The sequence below is a fragment of the Prinia subflava genome, chromosome 4, assembly GCF_021018805.1.
Source record: "Prinia subflava isolate CZ2003 ecotype Zambia chromosome 4, Cam_Psub_1.2, whole genome shotgun sequence".
NCBI classification, from domain to species: domain Eukaryota; kingdom Metazoa; phylum Chordata; class Aves; order Passeriformes; family Cisticolidae; genus Prinia; species Prinia subflava.
This window is the reverse complement of record NC_086250.1, coordinates 59,784,416-59,809,448: the sequence shown is the minus strand read 5'-3', so window position 1 is coordinate 59,809,448 and position 25,033 is coordinate 59,784,416. Positions and strand designations below refer to the sequence as shown.

General features: G+C 41.4%; 2 protein-coding genes across 2 annotated transcripts in view; one reads left to right on the top strand and one right to left on the bottom strand.

Moving 5' to 3' along the window:
* Positions 1 to 1,502: 1,502 nt before the first annotated feature.
* DLD (dihydrolipoamide dehydrogenase) lies at positions 1,503 to 16,558 on the top strand. Its single transcript, XM_063396866.1, has 14 exons — positions 1,503 to 1,656; positions 2,587 to 2,662; positions 3,378 to 3,457; positions 6,989 to 7,057; positions 8,894 to 8,963; positions 9,331 to 9,431; positions 9,760 to 9,903; positions 10,068 to 10,169; positions 11,247 to 11,437; positions 12,778 to 12,948; positions 13,344 to 13,533; positions 13,911 to 14,048; positions 15,357 to 15,446; positions 15,546 to 16,558. The coding sequence occupies exons 1-14, from the start codon at positions 1,618 to 1,620 to the stop codon at positions 15,609 to 15,611; spliced, it is 1,527 nt and encodes a 508-aa protein (XP_063252936.1). The 5' UTR covers positions 1,503 to 1,617; the 3' UTR covers positions 15,612 to 16,558.
* Positions 16,559 to 22,043: 5,485 nt separating this feature from the next.
* LAMB1 (laminin subunit beta 1) overlaps positions 22,044 to 25,033 on the bottom strand; it is a 42,377-nt gene continuing 39,387 nt past the window's right edge. Inside the window, exons 31-33 of the mRNA XM_063396863.1 lie at positions 24,587 to 24,763; positions 23,215 to 23,374; positions 22,044 to 22,357 (exon numbers count right to left, since the gene is read on the bottom strand). Of these exons, the coding sequence (XP_063252933.1) occupies positions 22,221 to 22,357; positions 23,215 to 23,374; positions 24,587 to 24,763 (474 nt within the window). The 3' untranslated portion in view covers positions 22,044 to 22,220. The remainder of the gene's footprint in view (positions 22,358 to 23,214; positions 23,375 to 24,586; positions 24,764 to 25,033) is intronic.

Genomic DNA, 25,033 nt, shown 5'->3' with positions numbered 1-25,033 from the left:
GGTATTTCACTGTCAATTAGATGGAAGAGGTTTCCTTCTGAAACGTAATTTCCCGTTCTCTGCTTGTGCCCAGGTGTTGTTCTGATGCAGTCAGCCTGGGTCTGGGGCCTGCTTTTCTCACCCTAGGATTCACTTTGGTGCCAGGTGGGTCCATGACCTCCCAAACACCAGCACAGATTGGGGTCTGACCTACTTGAGAGCAGTCATACTGAGAAGGACTTGCGAGTTTTGATGGGTGACAAGTTAATTATGAAGTGGCAGTGTGCCCATGTGGCCAGGATAATATTCTGGTATCCAATGGTATCCTGGAGTGCATCAGGAACAGTGTAGCCAGCAGGTCCAGGGAGGTCGCCCTCCTCCTCTATGTGGCCCTAGTGAGGCCACATCTGGAGTGCTGTGTCCAGTTCCAGACTCCTCTTGTACTTGTTCAGTACAAGAAAAAGACAGAGCTGCTGGAGAGTGTCCAGCAGAAGCCATGAAGATGATAATGGGATGCAACATCTTTCTTAAGATGACAGGCTGAGGGAGCTGGGCCTGCTTAGTCAGGAGAAGACTGAGAAGGGATCTCATCAATGCATACAAATGGGAAGTTGAATATCAATCAGCAGTGCCCCGGCAGCCAGGAGGGCCAAACACGTCCTGGGGGGCATCGCCAGCTGGGCAAGGGAGGGGATTGTCCCACCCTGCTCTGCACTGGGCCAGCCTCACTTCAAATCCTGGGAGCAGTTTTGGGCATCGCAATATAAAAAAGACTTTGAGTTATTAGAGAGCCATAAAGGAGGCCATGAGGATGCTGAGGGGTCTGAAGGAAAAGCCTTACGAGGAGAAGATTTATGAGGCCTTATGATGTCACTTGGTCTGTTCAGCCTGGAGGAGACTGAGGGGAGACCTTATTGTGGTCTTGAACATTTTCACAAGGGGAAGTCAGGTGCCAACCTCTTCATTCTCGTGATCAGTGACAGGACTCAAGGAAACGTCATGAAGCTGGGTCAGGGGAGGTTTAGATTGGATATTAGAAAAAGTTTCTTCACCCACAGGGTGGTTGGACATTGAAATGGGCTCCCCAGGGAAGCGGGCACAGCACCAGCCTGACAGAGTTCTAGAAGTGTTTGGACAATGCTCTCGGGCACAGAGAGCGACTCTTGGGATGCCCTGTGCAGAGGCAGGGCCCCTTCCAACTCAGCATATTCTATGATTCTCTTATTCTCTAAATATCTCAAAGACTGGTGCCAAGAGGATGTGCCAGACTCTTTTCAGTGGTGCCGGCGACAGGAAGAGGAGCAGTGGCCATTAACTGAAACACAAGCAGCTCAACCTCAACATGAGGAAGAACTTCTTTACGTTGGGTGGCGGAGCACTGGAACAGCTGCCCAGGGCGGTCGCGGTCTCTCCCTCTCTGCAGACATTCCAACATGACCTGGATGTGCTCCCGCGTCACCTGGTGCAGGTGTCCCAGCGCAGCCGGGTTTGGCCAGGACCATGCCCACAGCTCCCAGCCCTGAGGCCTCCGCGCCCGCCCGGCCCCGCCCCGCGCCGCCGCGGCCCGCCCGGCACTGCGCCTGCGCCTGCGCGCGTCCGCGGAGTCCTTGAGCGGCCGGGCGCGGCGGCACCGCGGACATGCAGCGCTGGGGCCGCGTCTCCTGCGCGCTCGCTCGGGTATGGCACTGCCGGGCGGCGAGGCGAGGGCCAGGGAGGGGACAAGGGACGGAAGCCGCGCCGGGCGGCTCGGGCCTGGGCTTTCTTCAGAGCCCCCCCAGCCTGCCGGGGGCGTGCGTGAGGGCGGGCGGGGCCGGAGCGGCGCCTTGAGGCGGGCGCGGGCCTTGGCCGCGCTCCCCTCCTGCCCCGCTGTCCCCTTCCCTCGCCGCTCGGCGGGGCGGAGGGGACGCGGCGGCTGCGGCGGCCCTCAGGCTCCGTGAGCGGCAGGGACCAGCCTCCCTGCTGCCGTGAGCGTTGTCGGTGCTTGTCCCCCGGTGTCCCGGCCCGCGGGAGGCCGCGGTCGTGGGGGCTGCAAAAAGCGTCACCGTCAGCTGGCTCCGGATTTTGGGCTGCGGTGCTGGGGACTTCGCAAGTGTTTCCGGGGATATTCGGTAATCAGTTGCAGGGCGATCAGCCCTCGACGTGTTTGTAGCAGCTGTTCTGTGCTGTCCCATTACTTTTTCATAAAGGTTAAAAAAACGCCCTCCTGAACCTCCTATGAGAGACAGCTGCCTGTACATAGGAATTGGCTGAAGGGGTTGGTTGCAGAACAAGACTCTTTTTAAACTCCTGTGGACGTCTAATTTGTGTCATTATGTGGTTTGAGAGCCCCATATAAAGAGTTGAAAGTTTTGTAGTTAGAGGCAGCCTGAGGTGAGAGTGACCTGAGAACAGGTGTGATGACAGACTGAGGTGACAGAGCAGGTAAGTGGCAGAGCAACCTCTGCCTCTTGTTCCAGTCAGAGCCCGCTGTGCTTGTCCTGCTGTTCCTGTTTTGGTTAACTGGTGACAGTAACTGTGTGTTCGTCTGTGTGTGCCTGAATGCTTATTTTCCCTCAAGGATAGACATAAACTTGTGAAGCTAAGGGGTTCTTATTATTTTCTTTCTAGAGAAGCCAGTTTGATCGGATTCATCATGGTCTTCAGGGAGTTTGTGCAGTGCCACAAAGGTCCTATGCTGATCAAGGTAATTTCTTGTGAGAAACCTTTCTTGGACAAAAAAAAAACCCCAACCCAGATGCCCACAAAAGAGAAAACAATAATTCAAACTCAGAAATCAGTCTTACAGGTGAAACCATGTCAGGGTGGATATTTAGATGAAAATGGTGGTTTATTTGCATAATTTGGTTTCAGGCTAAAGCTGTAAATAAAATTGAACTTCATCGCTGTTTTTATGTTAATCAATTAATATTAATTAATATTCTAAAAGAGATTGTGGTTACAAGATATGAACTAGGTACGAAGTTCATAACTTCCACTGCTTTATAGTCAACAGAGGTTGCACAGATACCAATTGCAGCCGTGTTTTCCCCTTTATAAATTTGTGGCATTCAGTAAGCATTAATGTTTTGTGCTAAACATCAACACAAGCTATGTTGGAAAAAATAGTTACAGTAAACTATCGAGACATCTTGGGTTAAGTTCTTAAAGGCTTTAGAACAAGAGAGATGGGAAATTCAGTTTCTTGATGTCATTTTACATGATTTTCCTTGTGAAATTTAAGACTGGTTATTTTTCTTGTGGAATGAATACCTTTACACAACCTTTCCTCGTGTTTAGAAAGTTACTTTCAGATATGAGGTCTAGTTTCCTTATCTAATTCTATTTCATTAACTTGCATAATGCTTAAAATGCAATTATTTAGGTGAAAAAACCAATAACTGAGCTGTTCTGTGTTTCAGTTGATGCCGATGTCACGGTTATTGGCTCTGGGCCTGGAGGATATGTTGCTGCTATCAAAGCAGCTCAGCTTGGATTTAAGGTGAGACCTCACTCAGATAGCAGAATACTCATCCAGGTGAACTTAAAAGTTGTCTGTGTGATACTATAATTCTTCTGACACATCTTGGGCCACCAGATGCTGTTGGCATGTTTTGTTAATGTTTTCTTACCTTGCTTACCCAGATTATGCAGAACTTGAAATGGGGGTCTGACTGTATTATTCTCTATAGCCCTGCAACTGACAGAGCTGCTTAGGACAGGTGACTTGTGGTTGGAAGTGGTAATTGAGGTGGGCTTATGTTTTGTGGAAGAGAACATGGGAAAACAGTGCTAGGAAGGAAAATTTTTCTCAACAAAGGGAAAACTAAAGGGATAATGACTGACAAAAAGACCACTGGAAAACTATTCTGAAGAACAGGCTGAGGGAACTCAGCAGGGAAAAAGCCATATTCAGCTGATATACTTTTTGGATGTGATTACTGCCATGTGAGAATTTTAGAGGCAAAAATATGTGTGTAGAAATACTGTAGTATCTTAGTTACATTTATTTATGTTCATCTCTGTTGTTCTGCCTGCTGTCTTTGAACACCTTTCAGAAGAGGCAGTTTGTGCCTCATGCACTATTGGTGTGTCATTTAATTAAGTATTGTGAGAGCTATATGTGTATAATATATTTCAGATGTTTTTAAACTTACGAAAGTACAGAATGTGACTTCAGGATATTTTTTTGCCTTCAGTTCTTAATATGAGACCAACTGACACTCTTGGCACTGCATTATTGTTCTCATAATTATCTGGAACTCTGAGAAGGTGGTGCTAGCAGTCTTGAGCATGTTTCTGCTGTTTGATATGTCACTAAAATGGACTTCATGACCAAAATGAGCTGGTTTGACCACCTGGTAAGGATAAGAACTCCTGGTGATGAGTTCCAGCGAAGCGCAGGAATGGGGGCCCACGCAGCCTGTAGTCTTCATCTTTCAGTATTTTCAGAGCTTAGCTGTACAAGGCCCTGAGCCACCTAGTACATCATAGAATCACAGAATGGTTTGGGTTGGAAGGGATGTTAAAGTTGGCCTTGTTCCAACTCCCCTGCCATGGGCAGGGGCACCTTCCACTAGACTGTGTTATCCAGACACTCATCCAGCCTGGCCTTGAACATTCAGGGGTGGGGAATCCATAACTCTGGGCAACCTATTCCTGTGCCTCAACACCCTAATGGTAAAGAATTCTTCCTAAGAGCTGATCTAAATCTATGCCCTTCAGCTTAAGGCTGTCACTAAATGTCCTTGTGAAGAGTCCCTCTCCAGGAGTAGCTTCTTGCAACTCCCTTTAGGTACTGGAGGCTGCTGTAAGGTCTCCCCAGAGCCTTCTCAGCCTGTCTTCATACGAGACCTGCTCCAGCGCTGTGATCAGCTTGGTGGCCTCCTCTGGACTCGCCCCAGCAGGTCCACATCTGTCCTGTGTTGGGCCCCAGAGCTGGACACAGTGCTCCAGGTGGGGTCTCATGAGAGCAGAGTAGAGGGGGAATCACCTCCCTCAGTGTCTGTGATTTGACTGTGCTTGGAGAAGGAGGTTGGACTAGATGGCCTTTAGAGGAGGTCCCGTCAAAACTGAGTTTGTCTGTAATTCTGAGTGTTGTTCCTCACTGGTCAGTACTCCAACAACTGGGTGTCAGTAACATCTTTTTCAGTATCTTTAAGCCTTCTAATTTGTAACTGTATCAAAATATAAATGTTTGAGATTCCATTAAGTTGTACATCTGCCTGTGACCTACTGCAAAATAATTGAGTTGTCTTTATACATCTTTGTGAATTACTGTTTTGTCAAAAGTACTCTTGCTTCTGGATGTATGTGGGTATTTAGCTAGTAACCTGAGAAAATGGTGCTGAGTGCTGCAGGTTTTAATTAAGACTGTGGCCTTCTGCCATGTGAGTTCATGTTTGATTATTCTAAAGCTATTCTTGTGGCTGGCTATAAAGCAGCTTTTCTTGGAACAGTACTGTCCTTGAGCCCTTCATATGTGTGCTTAACAATAGGATACTATACACAAGGGGGTTGAAAAGTGCCCTGGATTCTGTTTTTCATCATAGTAAAAATAGTTTTGTTACACTGTTTCACAGCTAGTTAGAGAGGGGAAAATGCTTGGACATACTTATGTACGTCATAAGGTCGTAAGTATCGTTGAATAAGCATGTAGAATGTTTTTGGTGTCCTTGAGGAATGTAAGGAGATTTTTTAGCAGACTGGCAAAAAGACTGTATAGTTACACCATCCATGGAAGAACCTGATTCTGCTCTACTGAATTACTTAAATTTCAATTTTAATGCTGTTTCTACTAGTACAAGCATTGGGTCCTTGTATCACCACCACAGTATGCCTCGTTATTGCCAATAGTGTTCTCTGGGTATTGGCTTTCCAAAAGCTTTGCTTGGCCTTGGCAGTGAAGTTTGTGTAAAATGGATGAGGCAGAACATCCTTATTGGGTAAAGGTAGGAGCAGTCTGGTGCTGTTTGATCCATGGTGCAGCTTTTGAAGTCCTCGTGTTGTGTTTCATGTCTTCATGTACTTAAAACAAGAGGAAGAGGAGGTAGGGGATAAGCATGCCTCAATGTTCCTGTGACTTGATTTGGTGAATTCTGTTGTTCATGTTAGCATCACCCCTACCGTAGCACAAAAGCAGCAATTTAAAGAAATTGTGAAAGGCTTTCACCTAGGTAGTTGCCTCTCAGTGGACTGGAACTCTCAATAGTGTAAATCTGTAAACCAAGGAACAACTATTTTGAATATGTGTGTGACTTCCAAAGAAGGAGATGCCAATTCCTTTGCTTCTACAAAAATGGTTTAGGATACTCCCCACTCTCTCTCCTAGTGATCTGTTTTTATATGAAATTTTGGCAGATGATTTTGTCCTTTGCACACTTTGATGTTGTCAGCTTAATGAGAAGGAGATGAATTTTTTTTTTAATTCCTATTGGTATTGACCTTATTTTTGTTTGGTTTTGGTTGATTTGATTTTTGTTTTTTCTTTCTTTATAGGTGTTGGTACAACTTTATAGCAGTGGGAGGAAATGTTGTTTGTGGCTTGGGGGTTTTGTTCTGTTTTGTTTTCTTTGAAGAAAAGATTGCTTCATGGCATTTTAAGCTATGCCAGTTCACTTACCAGTTGTTTTCTTGTTTTATAAATCTTCACGTGATTTATCTGTTTTGTTTTTTGCAGTTTTTTTCTGTAACTGTTTGGGGAACATCTTTCACTGGACTGAGTTTTGTATTTATTATTTTCTTTATAGATTGTTTTAGTAGCCAGCACTTGTATGAAAGTCTGTATGGTGCATTGACTGTCGTTTGGTAGAGAATTTGGTTGCAAAGAGCTATTTTGTGGGTTTTAAGTTAACAAAAAATGAGGAAAGGTAAATATGAGCTGTAAAATAAATCTAGGAATGAAATTAATGCAGCACTTGTAGAGGTAGAATTACTAGATAAGTAGACAAATGTCTTTGTCATCAATTCTAAATTGTGAGACTGGTGGCATAGTATTACTAAAATTTTTTTCTCCTCTTTTTTTTTTCCTCAGACTGTCTGTGTGGAAAAAAATGCAACATTAGGGGGAACCTGTTTGAATGTTGGATGTATTCCATCCAAGGTAAGTGTGTGTAGTGTGTCATAGCTTCATTCAAAACAGCTGACATGATTTGCTTCACTTGGAAGGAGATTAGAAAGAAATTTCTCAAGGTGGATTTACATGTACAGAGTGGTCTGGAGGGTGAGGCTGCTGGTGCTTGTGTGGAGTAACGCAGGCATGGAGAGAAGGGTCTGAGTCAAACACATGCACTCTGAAGGAAAGGAGAAGCAAGAAGAAATTAAGAACTTCGTATTTGACATTGGCAATCTAGTTTAAAGTAGTTTCACACCTCAGTGTTTGTAAGAACAGTTGCTGGGGAATCTGCCTGAATAGCACCCAGCAGGTGAAGGAGCACACTGCTAATGCCAGGATTGTGGTGGCTGTAGTAAGAGACATTCTTAACAAGATCCCTCCTAACTGTGTTGCTGTTTCTAATCCTTTTGCTCAAGAGGCTCCATTAGCATGGGAGAAGAAAATACAGTATAAATACTACATTTTTTAGGTTTTTATATTCATTTTTCTAAACATTTAGTAATTGTTTTCATCAAGTTCAGAATATCTTAATATATTGAAGCACCACTCAAAAATGGTAATGCACACAGTGTTACCTTGAAAGTTTGAAACTGCTAGGATCTATTAACTGTTTAACTTCTATTTAACTAACGTCTCAAGACCCTTTTTATTTTTTTGTCCTTTAGAGTTCCTATGAAAATACTGTTGAACCCATGGCTAAACTTAAATACTATCTAGAATTCGTTTGAATGGCAAAAAAACTTCAGAAGTGGATATGTAGGCTGTGTACACCAAGGCAATAACAAATTATTCAAATATTCCTTTCCAGAAAACCACCCAAAATAATCCATTGGGCATGGATTTTTTTTTTTTCATTTCTAGCTGCTGAAGTCTTAAACCGTGATTGTATCTTTTAAGTAATGTGGATGTTACAGATTCAGGGCTGTGAAAGTTGCATGAAGAGGGAAATTACTTTTAAAGAAAGTTGGTTAAAATTACAAAAATGGAATGATCTTATTGTGATAGTATTAGTTTTACTCAAGCATATGTAGATAAGGCAAGTATTTCAAAATGCCTTTGAATCTTTTACTGTGCCTGCTTTAAATTTAAGTCTTTGCACACTCACACTGTTGTTCTTGCAAAGATACAGATAACTTCATGTTTGGGGTGGCTATAAGAAAAGAATCAATTTTCTTAGTAAGATCTTGCCTTAGCTGTATTGTTATTTCTAATCAAAATACAATTATCGAGGTTGTGAATTTGAAGCTACTAATTCATAGTCATCCATGTAAAAACTGTTCTAATTATATCTATGAATTTGGAAGATCCATGTACCTGAGCTGGCTCAAAGCTATCCAGCTTCATCTCGGCTGTGCAGTTATAGAAACTTCAGCACAAAACCTCAGCATTTAACTCATATATGTCTACACAGGCTAAAATCTTAACAGGCATTTTAGTGTAGATTTTCCTCATCCAGTATTTCTCTATCTTCTCTTTGGCAATCAGAAGAATTATCCGTATTTTCCTCTATTTGATCTGTTCCTTTTTTGTTGTTGTTTTTTTAATCTGTGGAGTAATTATCAATTTCTGTGGCGAAATGAGCAAAAAGGGTAGGCATGGATTTAACTGTTTTCTATTTCTGTGTAAAATATGTAACTTTATTGATTTTTTCAGTAGGAGCTACTGTGTACAATTTCTGTGATTGAAATACAACTTTTCAAATACATATATGTCAAACTTTATAGTGAGAACATTTTGCAAATAGTATCATTCTTTTTCTGTATAACAAATAACTTGTTCTTGTGAATGTATGTCCAAATTCACATTTTTGTGTGTTTGTTTTAGGCCTTGCTGAACAACTCACATCTGTATCACTTGGCCCATGGAAAAGATTTTGCTAACAGAGGAATTGAAAGTGAGTGAAGAGCTATCAATGCCTGTAACATAAGTGGTTTCCACCAAGAAATAAATTTAATCTTCCAAATCTGATTAGTATGGTTTTCTGCTCAGAAAATTTTTATGGTTATAAATAATATTCTTCATCTGTCATCTGGAGGCTTAGGGATATGCGTGCTCTTTGAACTCTGACTAATGGATAGGTCAGTTCTGGCTGAAAAGTGCAGAACTGCTTTTCATCATAGCAGTTGTTGAATGTAACCTTTAGCATTTAGTAGGGCCATTCCACACCTCTTTCTATGCCAGCTGTTAACTGTGTTGAGGCTGGCTCCTTCAACATGAACACACTGCAATGCCTGGTGTAAGCTGTTTTGTTTCCACCTTAGTTACAGGAATCCGTTTGAATCTAGAGAAGATGATGGAACAGAAGAGTAGTGCAGTGAAGGCCCTAACTGGTGGAATTGCTCATTTATTTAAACAAAACAAGGTTAGTTTGCATTATATACTGAGCTATATCCATTTTTCTGATCTGAATTTCTTACTTTTTACATTTTCATATTGCCACATACATTAATTAGAGTGACTGATATGACAAGGGCAGAATTTGAATGCTTCTCTTCCAGGAAACTTTAAATGCCCAGTGCCTTCATTCTTAATTTGTTTAAATGAATAGTATACAGTTACTTTGTGATTTGTACCAGGTAGTGATGCAGAGAGATGTTTTAGCAGCATCTCTAAGCATTAGTGAGATTCAGGTGAAATGTAGCCTAACTTACATATTTGAACCTGACTTCACTGTGTTCTGATTTCTAAAGGTTGTACATGTATCTGGGTTTGGAAAAATAACTGGCAAAAACCAAGTCACTGCAACTAAAGAAGATGGCAGCACACAAGTTATCAATACCAAGAACATACTCATAGCCACAGGTTCAGAAGTTGCTCCCTTCCCTGGCATTACTGTACGTATTTGAATTTAATTGTACTTCCTTTCCAGTGTCTTATAGCCACTCAATTTAATGTGTAATAATGGTTTGCATCTGATTGCACTTCATGTTCTTTGTGTTTTGTATATAATATGTAAAAGACGTTGTAAACCTCCCTTTGTGCATTTCTTTGTCATTAGATTGATGAAGATAACATCGTGTCATCCACTGGTGCGCTGTCACTGAAAAAGGTTCCTGAAAAGATGGTTGTCATTGGTGCAGGAGTTATTGGTGTGGAACTGGTAAGAGGATATTTAAACCACTTAACCTTTACTGTGTAAAGGAAAAAGGTGTTATTTTTTGTTGTGTTTGATGGTTTTGCTGTGATTTAACAGTTCAGTGAGTTGTAGTGAATCTGTTCAGACTTCACAGCCTGCTAGCTCCATTTTTAGCAGAAAAGCTGGGGTAAGTGTTTGTTGGGTCAGTACTTCTGCAGCTGGTTAGATAAGCAGAGAGATGAGAGAGGAACATACAAGGCCTCACATATTTATTTTTCTCTTTTGGAGGAGTAGGCATGTGAGGGAATGCCAGGATAGTCAGGATAAATTCTTATGTTTAGTAGTTAAGATGTGTTTAATGTGATCTGATAGTACATATTCTATCAACCAAAAGCGTGGAGACTTTGTATTTCATTGTGATCTGAGTCCTTTTGCCTCACATCTACACATTTCAAAAAGAATTCATATTTCCTGGTCTTGCAGCTGCTTGAAGCTATGCCCATCTGCCACGTGGTTGCTTAGTCTACTGTGTTGGGTGGATGTGGGTAACTGCAGGAAAATAGTGTGTACATGGGTTTCCTTGGAGAGGCTGATGACCATGGTTAAGGCTGTGAATACAGACAGGACCAGCCGTGGCTCCATTTTGTTATGTAAAATTTCCTTAGTGTGGTATTGTTTTGATTAATTAGTAGTGGTATTAGAGCACCACAAGCAATTCCCTTTGGGTTTTCCTTTCAGATTCTTTGATTTTGAATTTCTTCTATACCTATAGTATAAAACATACATGAGTTATCCTATAGTATAAAACATACATGAGTTATATTTACTTATTTCATTAGCTATTTCTTTAAAAGCCTAATTCCCTGAATTTGGTCCTGGAAGTTTTGAGTTTGCATATAAAAAAAGATAAATCCTTTCATGGAAGGGTTGGGGAAAGTTGAACTTGTTTTATTTTACGCTGTCATGTTTGTAGAAACCGATCAGTTTGCTGTTACATGTTATCCTGCTTTAGAAGAGTGTACAGTCCCTTGTAAATATTAGAGTAAAAGTATCTGAAGTTTGCTTTTCAAAAACTTTTTGCCTGTGTTGATGTGACTGCAGGGTTCAGTTTGGCAGCGCCTCGGTGCAGATGTGACAGCTGTTGAGTTCATGGGCCATGTTGGTGGAATGGGAATTGACATGGAGATCTCTAAAAACTTCCAACGTATTCTCCAGAAGCAGGGATTCAAGTTTAAACTGAACACCAAAGTTACTGGTGCTACCAAGAGACCAGATGGAAAAATAGATGTAGCGTAAGTGTTTAACATAAAACTAAAGGAATGCAAAATGTATTCTTGCCAGCCCATCAAATTATTTAAAAATACTGTCTGATATAATTGTTTAAACAGGAATGAAAATTCATTCTTTAATGCAGCTAAATTTGTAACTTAGCTCAAAATTTTGGGTTTATGAAGTCGTAAGTTGCTTATAGAGGTTCCATTGACTTGGGGGCTTGCAGGAATAAAACCACTGTTATAATGAGATCAGTAATAGAATGGAACTTTAAATCATTCTTTTCATGGAAGATACTTGCTTCTGGAAGAATTAGCATAAATACCATGATTGTTCATACAGTCATTTCCAAGCCATTAATTCTTGGCTACCTACTGGAAGATCATCTTGTCTTAGGGTAAGCAGGGCAGAGATATTCTTCTTCTTGAACAGAAATAAAAGAAACTATCTGAAGAGTCTATTTTAATGGTCATACTCAAGACCTTTGAAGTTTTATACATGAACAGTTAATATAGAAACACATAAAGCAAATTTGTTTTGTAAAAGTCTGTAAGTATGTACTAGTTCTGTTCGTGTTAATGGATTCTCTATGCAAAAACTGTAGTTTAAAAAAACGCTTGATGTTACTTCACCAAAATAAGCTTGAATGTTTTTTCACTGGAAACTTAATATGGTGACTTACTTGCTGTATCACTGGAGCTTGGGATAGTCTGTCACCCATCACTGTAAAGTCCAGGATTTTGGCTTCTTTACATGCCATTCTGATGCTGGTTGAATATCTCATGTAGTCTGTTTCTACTTGGTATCATTTTGGTTTAGAGTAGGCTTTTGAAACACAACTGTCCACACTTTCCATACTTTAGCTCTTGTGCTCTCAGAGGACGTGAGCTGAACCTGTTCTGGGTGCAATAAAACACGAGATGCATTTGCAGGATGCATGGGATGCACGGCAGCTGCTAACAGGTCTTTGGTTCCTGGGCCAGAAGGAGAGTACATGGCTGAGACTACATGGCCCTACCCCACCCCCAAGTATTTATACTTTGGGTGGCAAGTACTCAGCAGCCATTACTTTGCTGTACAGTTTTGACCCTATCAGGTCATGCTATTTGCTATTGAAAATACACCCTGAATTTCTCGCAATTTCTCTCAATTGTTAAGAAATGTAATAAGAGGTGTTGTCCCTTCCTGCCTCTTCTGCTGCTGAACTCTTGCACGGAGGAAGCACAGGGCAAGCTGAGTGAAGTGCTTTGGGTGCCAGACCCAGCCAGGAGGTGACAATCTTGTGTCGTATTAGTTACTAGCCAGAGAGATAAGGCTGCAAGTTTACAGCTTAGCATTTTTGCTTCTTGTTTTCCTGTAGTGTTGAAGCTGCTGCTGGTGGCAAGGCAGAAGTAATAACTTGTGATGTGCTCCTAGTTTGCATCGGTAGGCGTCCTTTTACAAAAAACCTAGGTCTTGAGGAAATTGGAATTGAACTTGATAAGAAGGGAAGAATTCCAGTCAACAACAGATTCCAAACCAAGATTCCAAAGTAAGACTAATTTTTCCTTTTTTTAATGCAGAACACTTATTTTTAAAGTTTAAATTACTACAGTTTTTTAAGATTCAAGTTTTTAAAAGATTAAGATTTTTAATAACAGAACATATTTTCCTTTTCTGAAAACTCAAGGTATCTGTATCACTCCAGTAGCTAAAAATTTTTAGTCAGCCTTTGAAGTTTTGTAATTTAAAAGTCACTCTCTATTTCATGTCACTAAGTACCTCTTGAGGGGTGGTCATTCTGTGGAAACGGCTAAAATAAAGTATTTTAATTTGTTTTGATTAGAGTTTTCAGTAACATGTTTCAAACAGAATGTTATGTAAGGTAGCCCAGGTGTGCTAGGATGTTTTTAAACAGTGTCTTATTCTGTTTCATTGGTCTGATAGCATCTATGCTATTGGTGATGTAGTTGCTGGACCGATGCTGGCCCACAAAGCTGAGGACGAAGGCATTCTTTGTGTAGAAGGCATGGCTGGGGGAGCAGTTCACATTGACTATAACTGCGTTCCCTCTGTCATCTACACTCACCCAGAAGTGGCCTGGGTTGGCAAGTCAGAAGAACAGCTGAAAGAAGAGGTACTGTTTGTTTTCTTTTCTGACAAAAACTGGTTTTCCACTTTGGGCCTGGTTTCACTCTCTAGCTGTTTATCTGGCTACTTTATCCAAATTTCTGCATTTGAATTTATTGCTTAGGGGCTGTGAGTGAATGAAGCTCTTGTGCATGCCACTCTCCCAAGAACCACAGTTCTCTTTCATGACTTGCGTTCTGTGACATTAACATTGTTTGTTTGCAAATAATCCTTTTTTTAACACACTTAACTGCTTTTGGTGATTGTTCATGTACATTCCTCTGCATCTCCTGTTTTAGTTCTGTATTGCTTCTCCTCATGTATGTAACAGTTGGTTACATTGTTCTTGTTGGTCATTAACTCAGTAACACATCTGTTTTGCAGGGTGTTGAATACAAAATTGGGAAATTTCCATTTGCTGCAAACAGTAGAGCAAAGACAAATGCTGACACAGATGGCATGGTGAAGATACTTAGTCAAAAGTCGACAGACAGGATGTTGGGTGCTCACATTTTAGGCCCAGTAAGTATCATCAATTATGCTTTCTTGGCCTTGTAATGTTCTTTTTGTTTAGTGTTGCAATGTTGTTGTGGTAAAAGTGGTGTTTGTAAACAGGAAGATTTGAGTTCATAATTATTTTTTTTTTACTGTTCTGTTCTGCACCCCTGCCCTCCTTCCCACTTTTTAGTTACTTTGGTGTAACTAAAAAAAAGGCCAGCTGTTTTTATTCCTCTTGAGTTGCTATGATCATTTGGTTTCTTTGACCAGTTGAGTGTGGTGAGGTTTTTTGGTGGTGGTGTTCGTTGTAGGATTTTTTTTTTCATTTTATTTTTATGAATACTGCCAAATATTTGAGAGAACAGCAGAAATAGTTGATTCAGCTTTTGGAAGCTGAGGGAGCTGAAAAGACTGGCTTTTTCATTGGTGTTTTCTTTTTTCCCTTCTCTCCAACTAAAGACTTCAGCAAAGGTGGTAATCTTATGCTCCAGTCACCAAATCTGGGGTCAGTAATTTATGGAACTGAGAGTAAAAAAACCTTTGGGATTTCTGATGTTTAGGAAGTTTGGGTTTGGTTTTTTTTTTTGGTCAAAGTTAGACCCCAGTTTTATCTGTTTTATTTCTTAACTGTAAATAATTTTCTTTTTCAAAATATGTTTGCAGAAACACTTCCATACATTTTTGTGTACAGCTTTGTTTAAGAGAAACACCAAACTGCTCTCAATAAGATTCTATGCTATTACTTTCTCTTGCAATTGCAGTAGTTTAGAAACCAGCATGCCTTAAAGGAAGCACAACTTTGTGTGTCTCATACCAACAAATCTAATTTTCTTCACTGGGAAAGGCACTGGGAGGAAATTTTGTGGCTGTGGATCTGAGTGCTAAAAATGTGAGAGGAGATTTAACTGTTTTTGACTCCTCAAAGATATGTCCTCTTGGTAAATATGCATAAATACAGCAAATAAAAATGAGGGTGTAGGTGTAGTAACATGTTTTTTTTTTTTTTTAAATCTAGTTACCTATTTAACTTTTCAGGGAAGCATTGAAGTTTTGGGTAGGTTTCCTTTCATGGAAAAATGCCCAGCTTTTGCAGAACTCTCAGGAATGACACAACAAATACTCTCATTAATGTTTAGATTTATGCTAGGTTTGAGCACAGTCACCAAATAGGTTCAGTACTTACAACCTACATCAGAACACAGATGAAGTGCTGGTTAAAACGTTACTTTTCTTTTTGAGCAGAAAATGCTTATTTATAAGTGTTACTGATTCAGCAGAACCTGGACAACTGCGTAAGGATTTGTGCTAATTGCAAATACCATTAAATTACAGGGTGCTGGTGAAATGGTGAATGAAGCTGCCCTTGCTATGGAATATGGAGCATCATGTGAAGATGTAGCCAGAGTTTGCCATGCCCATCCAGTAAGTGTTTCTAAAGGGACTGTTGAACACATTACACAGACATGCTGTTACTCCATGTAGCTATTAATGACTTGTAACTTCTGTGTTTGCTCTCTACAGACAGTGTCAGAAGCCTTCAGGGAAGCAAACCTAGCAGCATCCTTTGGCAAAGCTATCAACTTCTAAAATGGAAGAGCAGATCTTTGTACATATATAGTACATCTCTGAAAATGGACTGTGGGCCCTTATGGAAGGCTGAGTCTGAGGATTTTAGGACTGACTTAAGTCATTATCTTAATTTTAAACATCAGATATTTAAACAAGTAGAGTTTGGAACAAGTGGAATTATCCAGTCTCTGTAAATTAAATACTTAAAATTACATGTTTATTTACACAATGAATGTTGCAGAAAAGCAGCCTGACAGAACTCTTTTCTTTTTCAAAACCAAACATTTTGCTGCTGCATGGGATTATCAGGTGTGCTGATCAGAACTCTGGATAATTGTCCAGCATACCTTGTGTTTTCTTATTTGTAGTAGTGATACAATAAACCAGTTGAATGCTGGCACTTAAAATGCCACTGGCACTTAAAATGCCACTGTCACTTTCGCACAAAAATGTGTTTCCTTCTGAAGGGATTAACTTTGGTATTTAACCTACTTCTTACATATGAGTACCAAAACTTCTTTTGACTTAGTGGTGTTGGGATGTTGGGAGATGAGGGGCTCGTATAGATCAATTAAAATTATATTCACTTTTTAAAGACACGATTACTCTCTGTGTGATTCTCCATGTCATGTTTTCATATTGAAAACTCATAAGGGGAAAAATTGAGTGCTGATTGAGAAATGAAAGATTGAAGACAAATTCATTGTACTGCTACCTAATCTTTTTTGGTTTTAAAGCTTCCATTGTCCAGCTCTCTTAAACTGAAAATGCTAAAACTGAGTAGTGAAGCAGCGTTTGCTGTTAAGTGCTATGACATGAGGGTTATTCTGCACCTTCCACACATAAGGGCTGCAGTGCCAGCTCTCCACACAATTAAGACATACTTTCTTCTCTTCTGTTTTTTATTTTGTTCTCTCTTTCTGTCTTCTTCTGTAGCAAGAGAGCTTAATAAATATTTGACATGGCTGGAGAGTCTTCTTGGATTTTGTTTGCTGATTGGATCCTTGTAGTGTCTAGGTTGTTGGTTATGTGAGGAAACTCACAAACAGATGGCATCTTTGGAAGATCTTTAACATGTACATGGAGCATGGCCAAATCCAATAGTTCTTTTTAACTTCTTTTCCAAGGTGCTGTTTCTTCTTTTGCCAAGCCCTTCTGCCTTGAAGAAAACCCTAATACCTGCTGGTACTGTGCGTGTCCTTTTTCACCGAAGTATTCCATGTCTCCAGGCAACTAAGAAACAAAAAGCTCACAGCTTTTCTAATTGGACTACTAGAATTATTTAAAGTGAATACCGCTCCTGGGTTTGTCCTGCTTCAGAATGGTTTTTTTTGAAAACCTCAGTCGAGGGTGTTAATAATTTAAATACTATCTGTAGGAGCTTCAGGGTGATGGCAGAATCGGCGACAAAGTATCTCTGTAAGCAAAGCAACTGTGGTAGCACCTGGTTTATTGTGAGGGCCTTGCTTGTAGCTGCTGAGCACAGCCAAAGCAGGCCAAGAGAGAGCAGGAAAAGAAGAGGAGCTTCTGAATACCATACAATAAATGTCTTTCCAAGTTGAATAGTCTGTGTTGGACCAACCAATCTAATACAAGATACCAACCTCACAACATTTACCTGCAGCCAATAGAACTGTCCCCTTACCTAAGGCAAGCAGAAGGGTATTGTTTAATCAAGGGAGCTGGCCCTCAGCTAGGCACACTATTGTTCACTAGCTGATGGCCCGACACCCTCCATCTCAAAGCTTGCCTTCATTTCTATCTCGCTTGTTGGTCTCAAAGTCCTAGAATCTAAACCATCATATTTACAAGGCCTCTCTACTTCATCCTTCACGAGAGTGTCATAACCTAATCGACTGCAAAGAAAGGAGAGGCAAAGAAAAAATCAGAAATTAGCTGAAAATTCTCCTTATTAATATCTCTAAGCCTTGGAAGACATAGAAACAAAGAGATAGGAGATATGCCAATATAAATAAAAGTGCACATTCTCGAAGTGGTGCTAGAGCTACTGTGTTTTATGTATAGACAAGATGGTTATATCTTTCTAGCTTGCTTTATAGCTTCTTACTCAAGTACTGATCCATTATCCAGAGTGAGTGATGGAGATGGATGCAGCATTACCATAACAGTTGATCAGCAAAACACCAGTGATACTCTTCATTGTGATTTATTTTCTTAACTCCTACTTTATTTGTAGATAGGGTTAAACCATGATACCTCATTAAGCTTATCAGCATCTGATTCATGGGTATGCTGGGTTAGTGAGTTAATGTGGATCTGCTGAATGGAAAGCAAAGGTGATACAACAGGGCAGAAAAGCTTGATTCTCCCAATAGATCTTGGCATTTCAGAATCACTTCTAGCTCTACACAGGTAAATGTTAAGTGTTGATCATGTGATTTGCAAGTCCTTCCCAGAAACCTTGGTCTTTCAGAAACAGTTTTGTGTCCACTCTCTCCACCTCCTGAATACTTGTAACAGTCTTACTGCAATTCATTATTGATATTCATCAGTTACAAAAGTTTGTATCTCATTTTATGTTAAGTTTGAAAAGCAGAGAAACTTATAACCAGTAATACTACTAAGTCTGTACTGGAGACTATAGTTTTCCAGACACTTAAAATAAAAATCAAGGCCTTAAAATTATTTTTGTTCTCTCGCTGTCATTCCCATTCCAGTTAAGTGTACAAAAAAATGTTTGTAAAAGTAAAACGAGCTGCTGAGCCACCTCTGTCAATGGTCTCATGGCAATTAGGCCAAGTGCTGCCAAATTGGCACTTTCTAGCAGCTGCTGAGTGTACTGGCAGTGAACAGTGCACGGTGCTGCTGTGATGATCTATTCCTTCAAAGGATTTTTTGTTGTTGTTGTAGTTGTAATCTCTGGAGCTTAGGGGTAATTATTTATTTAACCATAATGCCCTTCAGTTTGCTTAGCTGGTGTTGTATCCTGCCAGAGTTGTCCTGATTTTGATGTTAGTCAAGGTTAGGTAAGGTGTCAATCAAAGAACATAGATAGAATCCTGGGGTCAGAGTTAGCAGTGAGGATGTGCAAACACATTGCAGTTTTGGGTGCTGACTTGTGTCGCTGATGAATGTTTGTAGCTGTAAATCAGTTTGTGCTATACTGTGCAGCTCTCTGAAGGTGCACTGTAATACAGATAACTTTGAGCTGAAGTTATGGTGAACTGGAGGCCACTCTTGCACATCATTTGTGTTAAGTATAGGCTGTTCTTAGGCTGTCTGTGTACAGCTCCTTAACTGATTGCATGCCTTGTGAACTTCTGTAGTTCTTTCCCAGAAAGGCCTAATCTTCCTGAAATCTTTCTACACTAATGCAGCATGAGGAACCAACAAGAGGAGCTTGAGGCTTTGACCCAGTCCCATAGGTTTGACGTCATTGGTGTAAGTCCTGTGAGTGGCATGCCTGTTGGATGGTCAGGAGGGATAGGGAAGGCAGCAGAAGCAGAGGGGTGGCACTGTATGTGATAGAAGGTTAGAATGTTGGCAGTGGCACCGTTAAGAGCCTCTGGGTAAGAATCAAGGGGCAAACAAATACTGCAGATACCATTGTGGGAGCCAACTATAAACTTACCTGCCAGGATGATGATGCAGACAAATTACTCTCTGAGGAACTAAAGGATGCTTCCAAATCAACTCTCCTTGACCTTAAGGGGAACTCCAACTTGCCAGAAATTAACTGGGAGTATCACACCTGGGCCAGAAGATTCCTAAAAAGCTGGATGACAACTTTATGGGACAGGTTCTAAGGGAAATGACTCTGAAAAATGCCCTCCTTGACCTACTGCACTCAACAGAGTGGATCTCGTAAGCGAAGTCGAGAGTGGTGGCCATCTTGGCCACAGCAAGTACGATGGGATCGAGTTTAAAATCCCTGGAGACATGAGGAAAAGTGCCAGCAAAATCTCAGCTCTGGACAAGAGGAGAGCAGAACTTCAGGCTGCTCAGGGCACTAATTAAGGTCCCCTGGGACAATGATTTCTCGGGCGCTGAGGTCTGTCAGTGCTGGTCACTTTTTAAGCATCCCTTCCTAAGGGCACAGGAACAGGAAATTCCCAAGGGTTGGAAGTCAAGTAGGTGAGGTAGAAGGCTGGCTTGGCTGAACAGGAATCTTCTCTTGGAAACAAGATAAGATAGAAAGGTATATGCCCAGTGGAAGCATGGTCAGCTGCCAGGGGAAGAATACAGAGATGCTGCTGGCCACTGTAGGAAGAAAATTCATGTGGCCAAAGCTCAACTGGAATTGAAGTTGCCAGAACTTTGGGGACAATAAAAAGAGTTTTTTCAAATATATTAATAGTGAAACACATAACATTGTCCCATTACAGGATGAGGATGGTCATGTCACAAACAGGGTCAGGGACAAGGCGGAGGTGTTTATCACAACCTTTGCTTCTGTCTGTTCTGTTGAACACAGATGATGGATCAAGAGGATCTCAGTACCCTGAGCTGGAGGACTATGAATTGTGTAGGATGTCCTCAAGCTGGATCCCTACAAAATCTATGGGGCCTGATGGGATTCATCCAAGAATCCTTAGGGAGCTGCTGATGTTATCACAAAGAGCCTGGGTTTTTTTGTTAGTGTTGTTTTGTTGTTGTTTTGGTTTTTTTGTTTGGTTTGGGTTTTGTTGTGGGGGGGTTGTTTGTTTGTTTGTTGTTTGAGCAGTCTTGGGAATCTGGAGAGGTCTCAGCTGACTGGAAACTGGTGAAAGTTATCCCTGATTTTCAAGAAGGGCAAGTCAGGGGCCTGCAAGTCTCACTTTAATGCCTAGTAGAGTTATGGAGAAGATTATTCTGGGAGGTATCAAAAAACACCTGAAAGACAACACAGCCACTGAACACAGCCACTGGTCACAGCCAGTATACCTTCATGAGAGAAAAGTCCTGCTTATCAGGATTATTACCTGATTTCCTTTTATGACAAGATAACCCACATCTGATCAAGGGAAGCCAGTTGATGTACCCTTTTTGGATTTCAGCAAAGCTTTTGATACTGTCTCTCAGAGGAGCCTTCTGGACAGGATGTGCAGCACACGGCTGGCTAAACAGATCGCTGACTCACAGGCTGGGCACAAAGGGTTACAGGGAATGGGGTGACATCAGAGTGGTCACTTGTCACTAGTGGGGTTCCACAGGGCTCCTTCTTCAGCCCTGTGCTCTTCATCTTCATTAATGACTTGGAGGGATACTAAGTAAGTTTGCAGATGATACAAGGGAGGAGCTGTTGACTTCCCCGAAGGCAGAGAGGCTCTGCACAGAGACTTTGACAAATTACAGAACTGAAATCACCAACCATTGAAAGTTCAGCAATGGAAAGTGCCAGATTCTGCATCTCGATGTATGAACAGACTGGGGAATGAGAGGCTGGAAAGCAACACTGTGGAAAGGAACCTGGTGGTCCTGGACAATGAAAAGTTGAACGTGAGTCAGCAGTGCCCTGGCAGCCAGGAGTGTCCAGGGGGGCATCAGGCACAGCATCACCAGCTGGGCAAGGGACAGGATTATCCCACTCTGCTCTGCACTGAGACAGCTTCATCTCAATGCTGGGCACAGTTCTGGACCCCACAATATAAAAACTGCTAAACTATTAGTGTCCAAGTGGAGGGTGACAAAGATGGTGAAAAGCCTTGAGGAGAAGCTGTATGAGGAGTGGCTGAGGTCACTTGGTCTGTTCAACCTGGAGGAGACTGAGGGGAGACCTCACTGCAGTGACATCAGGGAAATTTACAGTTGTATCTGCATGAGGGGAAGAGGAGGGGCAGACACTATTCTCTCTGGTGACCAGTGCTGAGGGAGTGGCCTGAAGTTGTGTCAGGAGAGGTTTATGTTGGATATTAGAAAGATGTTCTTCACCCAGAGGGTGGTTGGGCACTGGAACAGGCTCCCCAGGGCAGTGGTCACAGCACCAGCCTGACAGAGTTCAAGGAGTCTTTGGACAGTGCTCTCAGGCACAGGGTGTGACTCTTGGGGTGTCCTGTGCCAGGCCAGGAGTTAGACTCAATGACTCTCATAGGTCCCTTCTAACTTTGCTTATTTAGTGATTCCGAGCTTGATTTATTATATAAATTTGGTGCATTCATACTTTCAGTGCTGACCTGTTTTCACTCTACATATTAAGTGTTTCATAATCAGTGACATGAAAGTAGTCTTAAGCCTAAATGGGTATCATGCAGGGGGTACACAATCCTTTTTGAGTACTGTGGCATAACTAACTACATGTGGATGGTATTTCTTCATTGACTGGTAATTTGGTTTGAGTCATCATGCTATAGTTCATAGTAATAGGAACCCTTCTTTAGAATTACATAGCTCAAGCCAAGATTTTATTAGATCTCTAACTAGTTTAAGAACAAGACTTGCTAAAGGATTAATTGATTGTACCATTGCAGCTACTGAAAATAGGAAGGAACTTAATGATTCATACTAGGTATGTACAGTGATACAAAAGTACTGTTTATTTTCAACATCAAAAAGTTACTTTTCTTTGGTTCTGTGGCTTTAAAGTCAATATAAAACCTGTTCGCCTTATCAGGTTTTAGTGTAATGCCAAAAAGAACTAGTATAATACTTGTAAAACCCATCCTGAACACAAGCACTTCCCCCTCCTGTTTATAAGCAAGTGCTGTAAACGGCAACCTTCTGGCTGATGGTCTGTAAGAGGGAGCGAACTGTCTCTTCCAGCTCCACCAATTGCTTGGCTTTGTCTTCCAGAACTTTTTGATTGTTTTCATATGTATTTTCTAAATCTGTAGGCAAAGGAAGGCAAAAAACCCCAGCTTAATTGGTGGTGTTTTCATGCATGTAAATCATTATAGTTACAGATAAACTACTATCCAAATTTATTTCTCTCCCCCCCCCCCCCAAAATCAACAAAGGCTGGAATAGTACCTTTTTGTTTCCTTAATATGGGGATGTAAAGGAACAAGGAAGTTATTTTCCAAAGGTGAAAATCCAAAACTATATTTTGAGGGTTAAAATAATTGTCATTTGCTCTGTGGTGGCTTTTACAGAACAGTGAAATATTTTAGCTTGTCATGATTAAGACTACTCAGCAAGTCACAGTAACTGTGCAGGAGTAACAAAGAGGAGGAGAATGAGTTCCTGGCCTGGCAAAACCAGAAGGAAAACTTAATTCTGTCTCTGGTAGCAAGGGGCAGACCACCTCATCATGGGTCAATCAACTTTAGGCTAAAAGTAAAGGCTAAATTAATCAGTAAACTGGAACTGCTGTGTCCTGATTAGCTTTTGTTTTAAGAGCTTTCCAGGATGGGGTGAGGGGAGTACTGCTGGGAGATGGGATCTTGCTGGAATAGATGAGTCTCCATCCTGAGCAGAGCAGTTTTGTTCCTTCCCTGTGGGAGTTCTGGGGGCAGTGAGAGGTACCATACCAGAAGTTTGTGTCTCACCTGTAAGTTTCAGCTTATTCTATAGAAATCTTTGCTTCAAAAGACTGTATTAGGTCCACAAGAATAAGGAAAGCAGATCAACCCTCAGTAACAAAAGTACCTTTTCTTTTCCCCTTCTGCTGATGAACAGCTGGCTTAACAGTGTGAAATTGCTTCATGTTCTAAGGTGTCAAATCACCTCCTCAGAAGAGCCTTACCTTTGAGCAGCTGGAGTTTGCTGTTTGCTTGAGCCAACAAGGCTTTGGCTTCATCTTGCAGCACGCCTGCTTTCCTCCTGGCCTCGGCCGACTCCTGTGTCTTCCTGGCGATGAGCTCCTCCACAGTCCTGTACTTGCCGCCCAGCTCGCTGTCCAGGACCTGTTCCGAGTGCAAGCACAAGGTGGAGCTCATGTGAAGCACAGCGGGAGCCGGCATCTCCTCCCTCTGTCCTTCACTAACCCGGCTGCGAGGGGAGACCACGCTGAAACAATGTCACGGTATTTCCTATCTCCCCTCCAAGACCAAAAGCCGTGGGGAACACTCATGGGTTGCTCTTTTTCAGATCTGTGGCTGTTTTACAGCTTCAACACTGGCACTTGGCAGAGATTTCTGGGATTCAGTGACAGGGTTCTGTAACTAATGGAAGCCACGCCTGGCACTGCTGCTGGCTGAGGGGTTGCATCTGGGGAGGAGTACCCTTGCTACCCTTCCAGCAACAAGAACTGAACTAGCTGCCCAGCTGGTGCTCGGAAAGTCCTGAGGTTGGTTTCTCAGCTGTGCTTTTTGTTGTGGGGTTAAGATTAAGAAGGCCTATGGCCCAACTAAATTCAACCACTGAGCAAGATAACAAACCATAGCAGCACTGGAATTCTCTTGTGTTTACTTGACAGCACCTGAAATACTACTTAGTGTTAGGATATTGTTGAGTTGATGGATAATGCAGCTCTCCTGTCAGAAAATGGCTCTCTTGAGAGTGGTAGGCTAATTACAGACAAGAGATGGGAGCAATGAAACTTCCTTTGGCAGATTGGTCAATTGTTTTGTTAATGAACATTCTTTTGCTATTACAAAAGTGTGTAGCAAACATTGGGAGTAATGCCATATGTTCACAGAGAAAATCTTGCATCTCTGATATTTAGCAATTACTTCAGTTTTATGGTAAGATAATTATTTTTCCTGTTGCTTGATTCTGTATATGCCAAATTCTGGTTTGTTTGTCCTGAACCTATCATTGTCATAGAACCATAAATGCTCTATACAAATGGAAAAAAAAATTTCCAGTTCTCCTGTGACAGACAGTAAAGCTGAGGAACAGAAACCTATCTGGTTTTCCTGTGAAAGCCGGTGAAAGGCTGACAGGTTTCCTGCAGCTATTTCAGAACCTTAAAACTTCCTAATACATCTCTCTCAGGATCTAATACCAAAGTAAAAAGTAGCTATCTTTGCTAAGAGCAGAAATGTTGGAGTACTTTCTACCCCCAAAATATGAACAATAAATGTGATTAATCACATGTACTCATTGATCTCCCTTTAGCCAAACCTGGAGGAGTTTTACTGTCTTCTCTTTAGGATTGTTCCGGAGCTTCTCACCTTTTTAACTTCTTCAGCATTTTGTTTTGCACTAATAATTTTGTCTTCTATATTTCCGACATTCCCTGAATTTGTAGCAGCCTTTTGCCTAAGGTCTTCCACACTTCTCTCTAGCTCAAACAGACGTAAGGTAGCATTGTTCAGCGTTTCTGCAGATGCTGCATTTTCAGATTCAATCTAAGAGAAAGAAGAATGAGAGTTAGACTTTCAAAAGACAGTGGATATAATACTAAACTTTCTCCATTAACTCTGCTCAAATACCTAGTTTGTGTCTATAGATCTGAGTTAAAAACAGTGGTTTAGTTCTGCTAAAAATGGCCCATTGCAGTCATGCTTGAGAATGGAACATATGGGGCTGCAAATGCATTAAGGAACATGGTTAAAAAGTATTTGATTGCATTTTACACACATTTGACTCCATCATGTGATAATGGACTTGTGAAGCAT

Coding starts and splice junctions, on each gene's coding strand:
- DLD (XM_063396866.1), top strand. CDS start 1,618: ATGCAGCGCTGGGGCCGCGTCTCCTGCGCGCTCGCTCGG. Junction 2,663..3,377: donor AAGGTCCTATGCTGATCAAG/GTAATTTCTTGT, acceptor TCTGTGTTTCAG/TTGATGCCGATGTCACGGTT. Junction 3,458..6,988: donor CAGCTCAGCTTGGATTTAAG/GTGAGACCTCAC, acceptor TTTTTTCCTCAG/ACTGTCTGTGTGGAAAAAAA.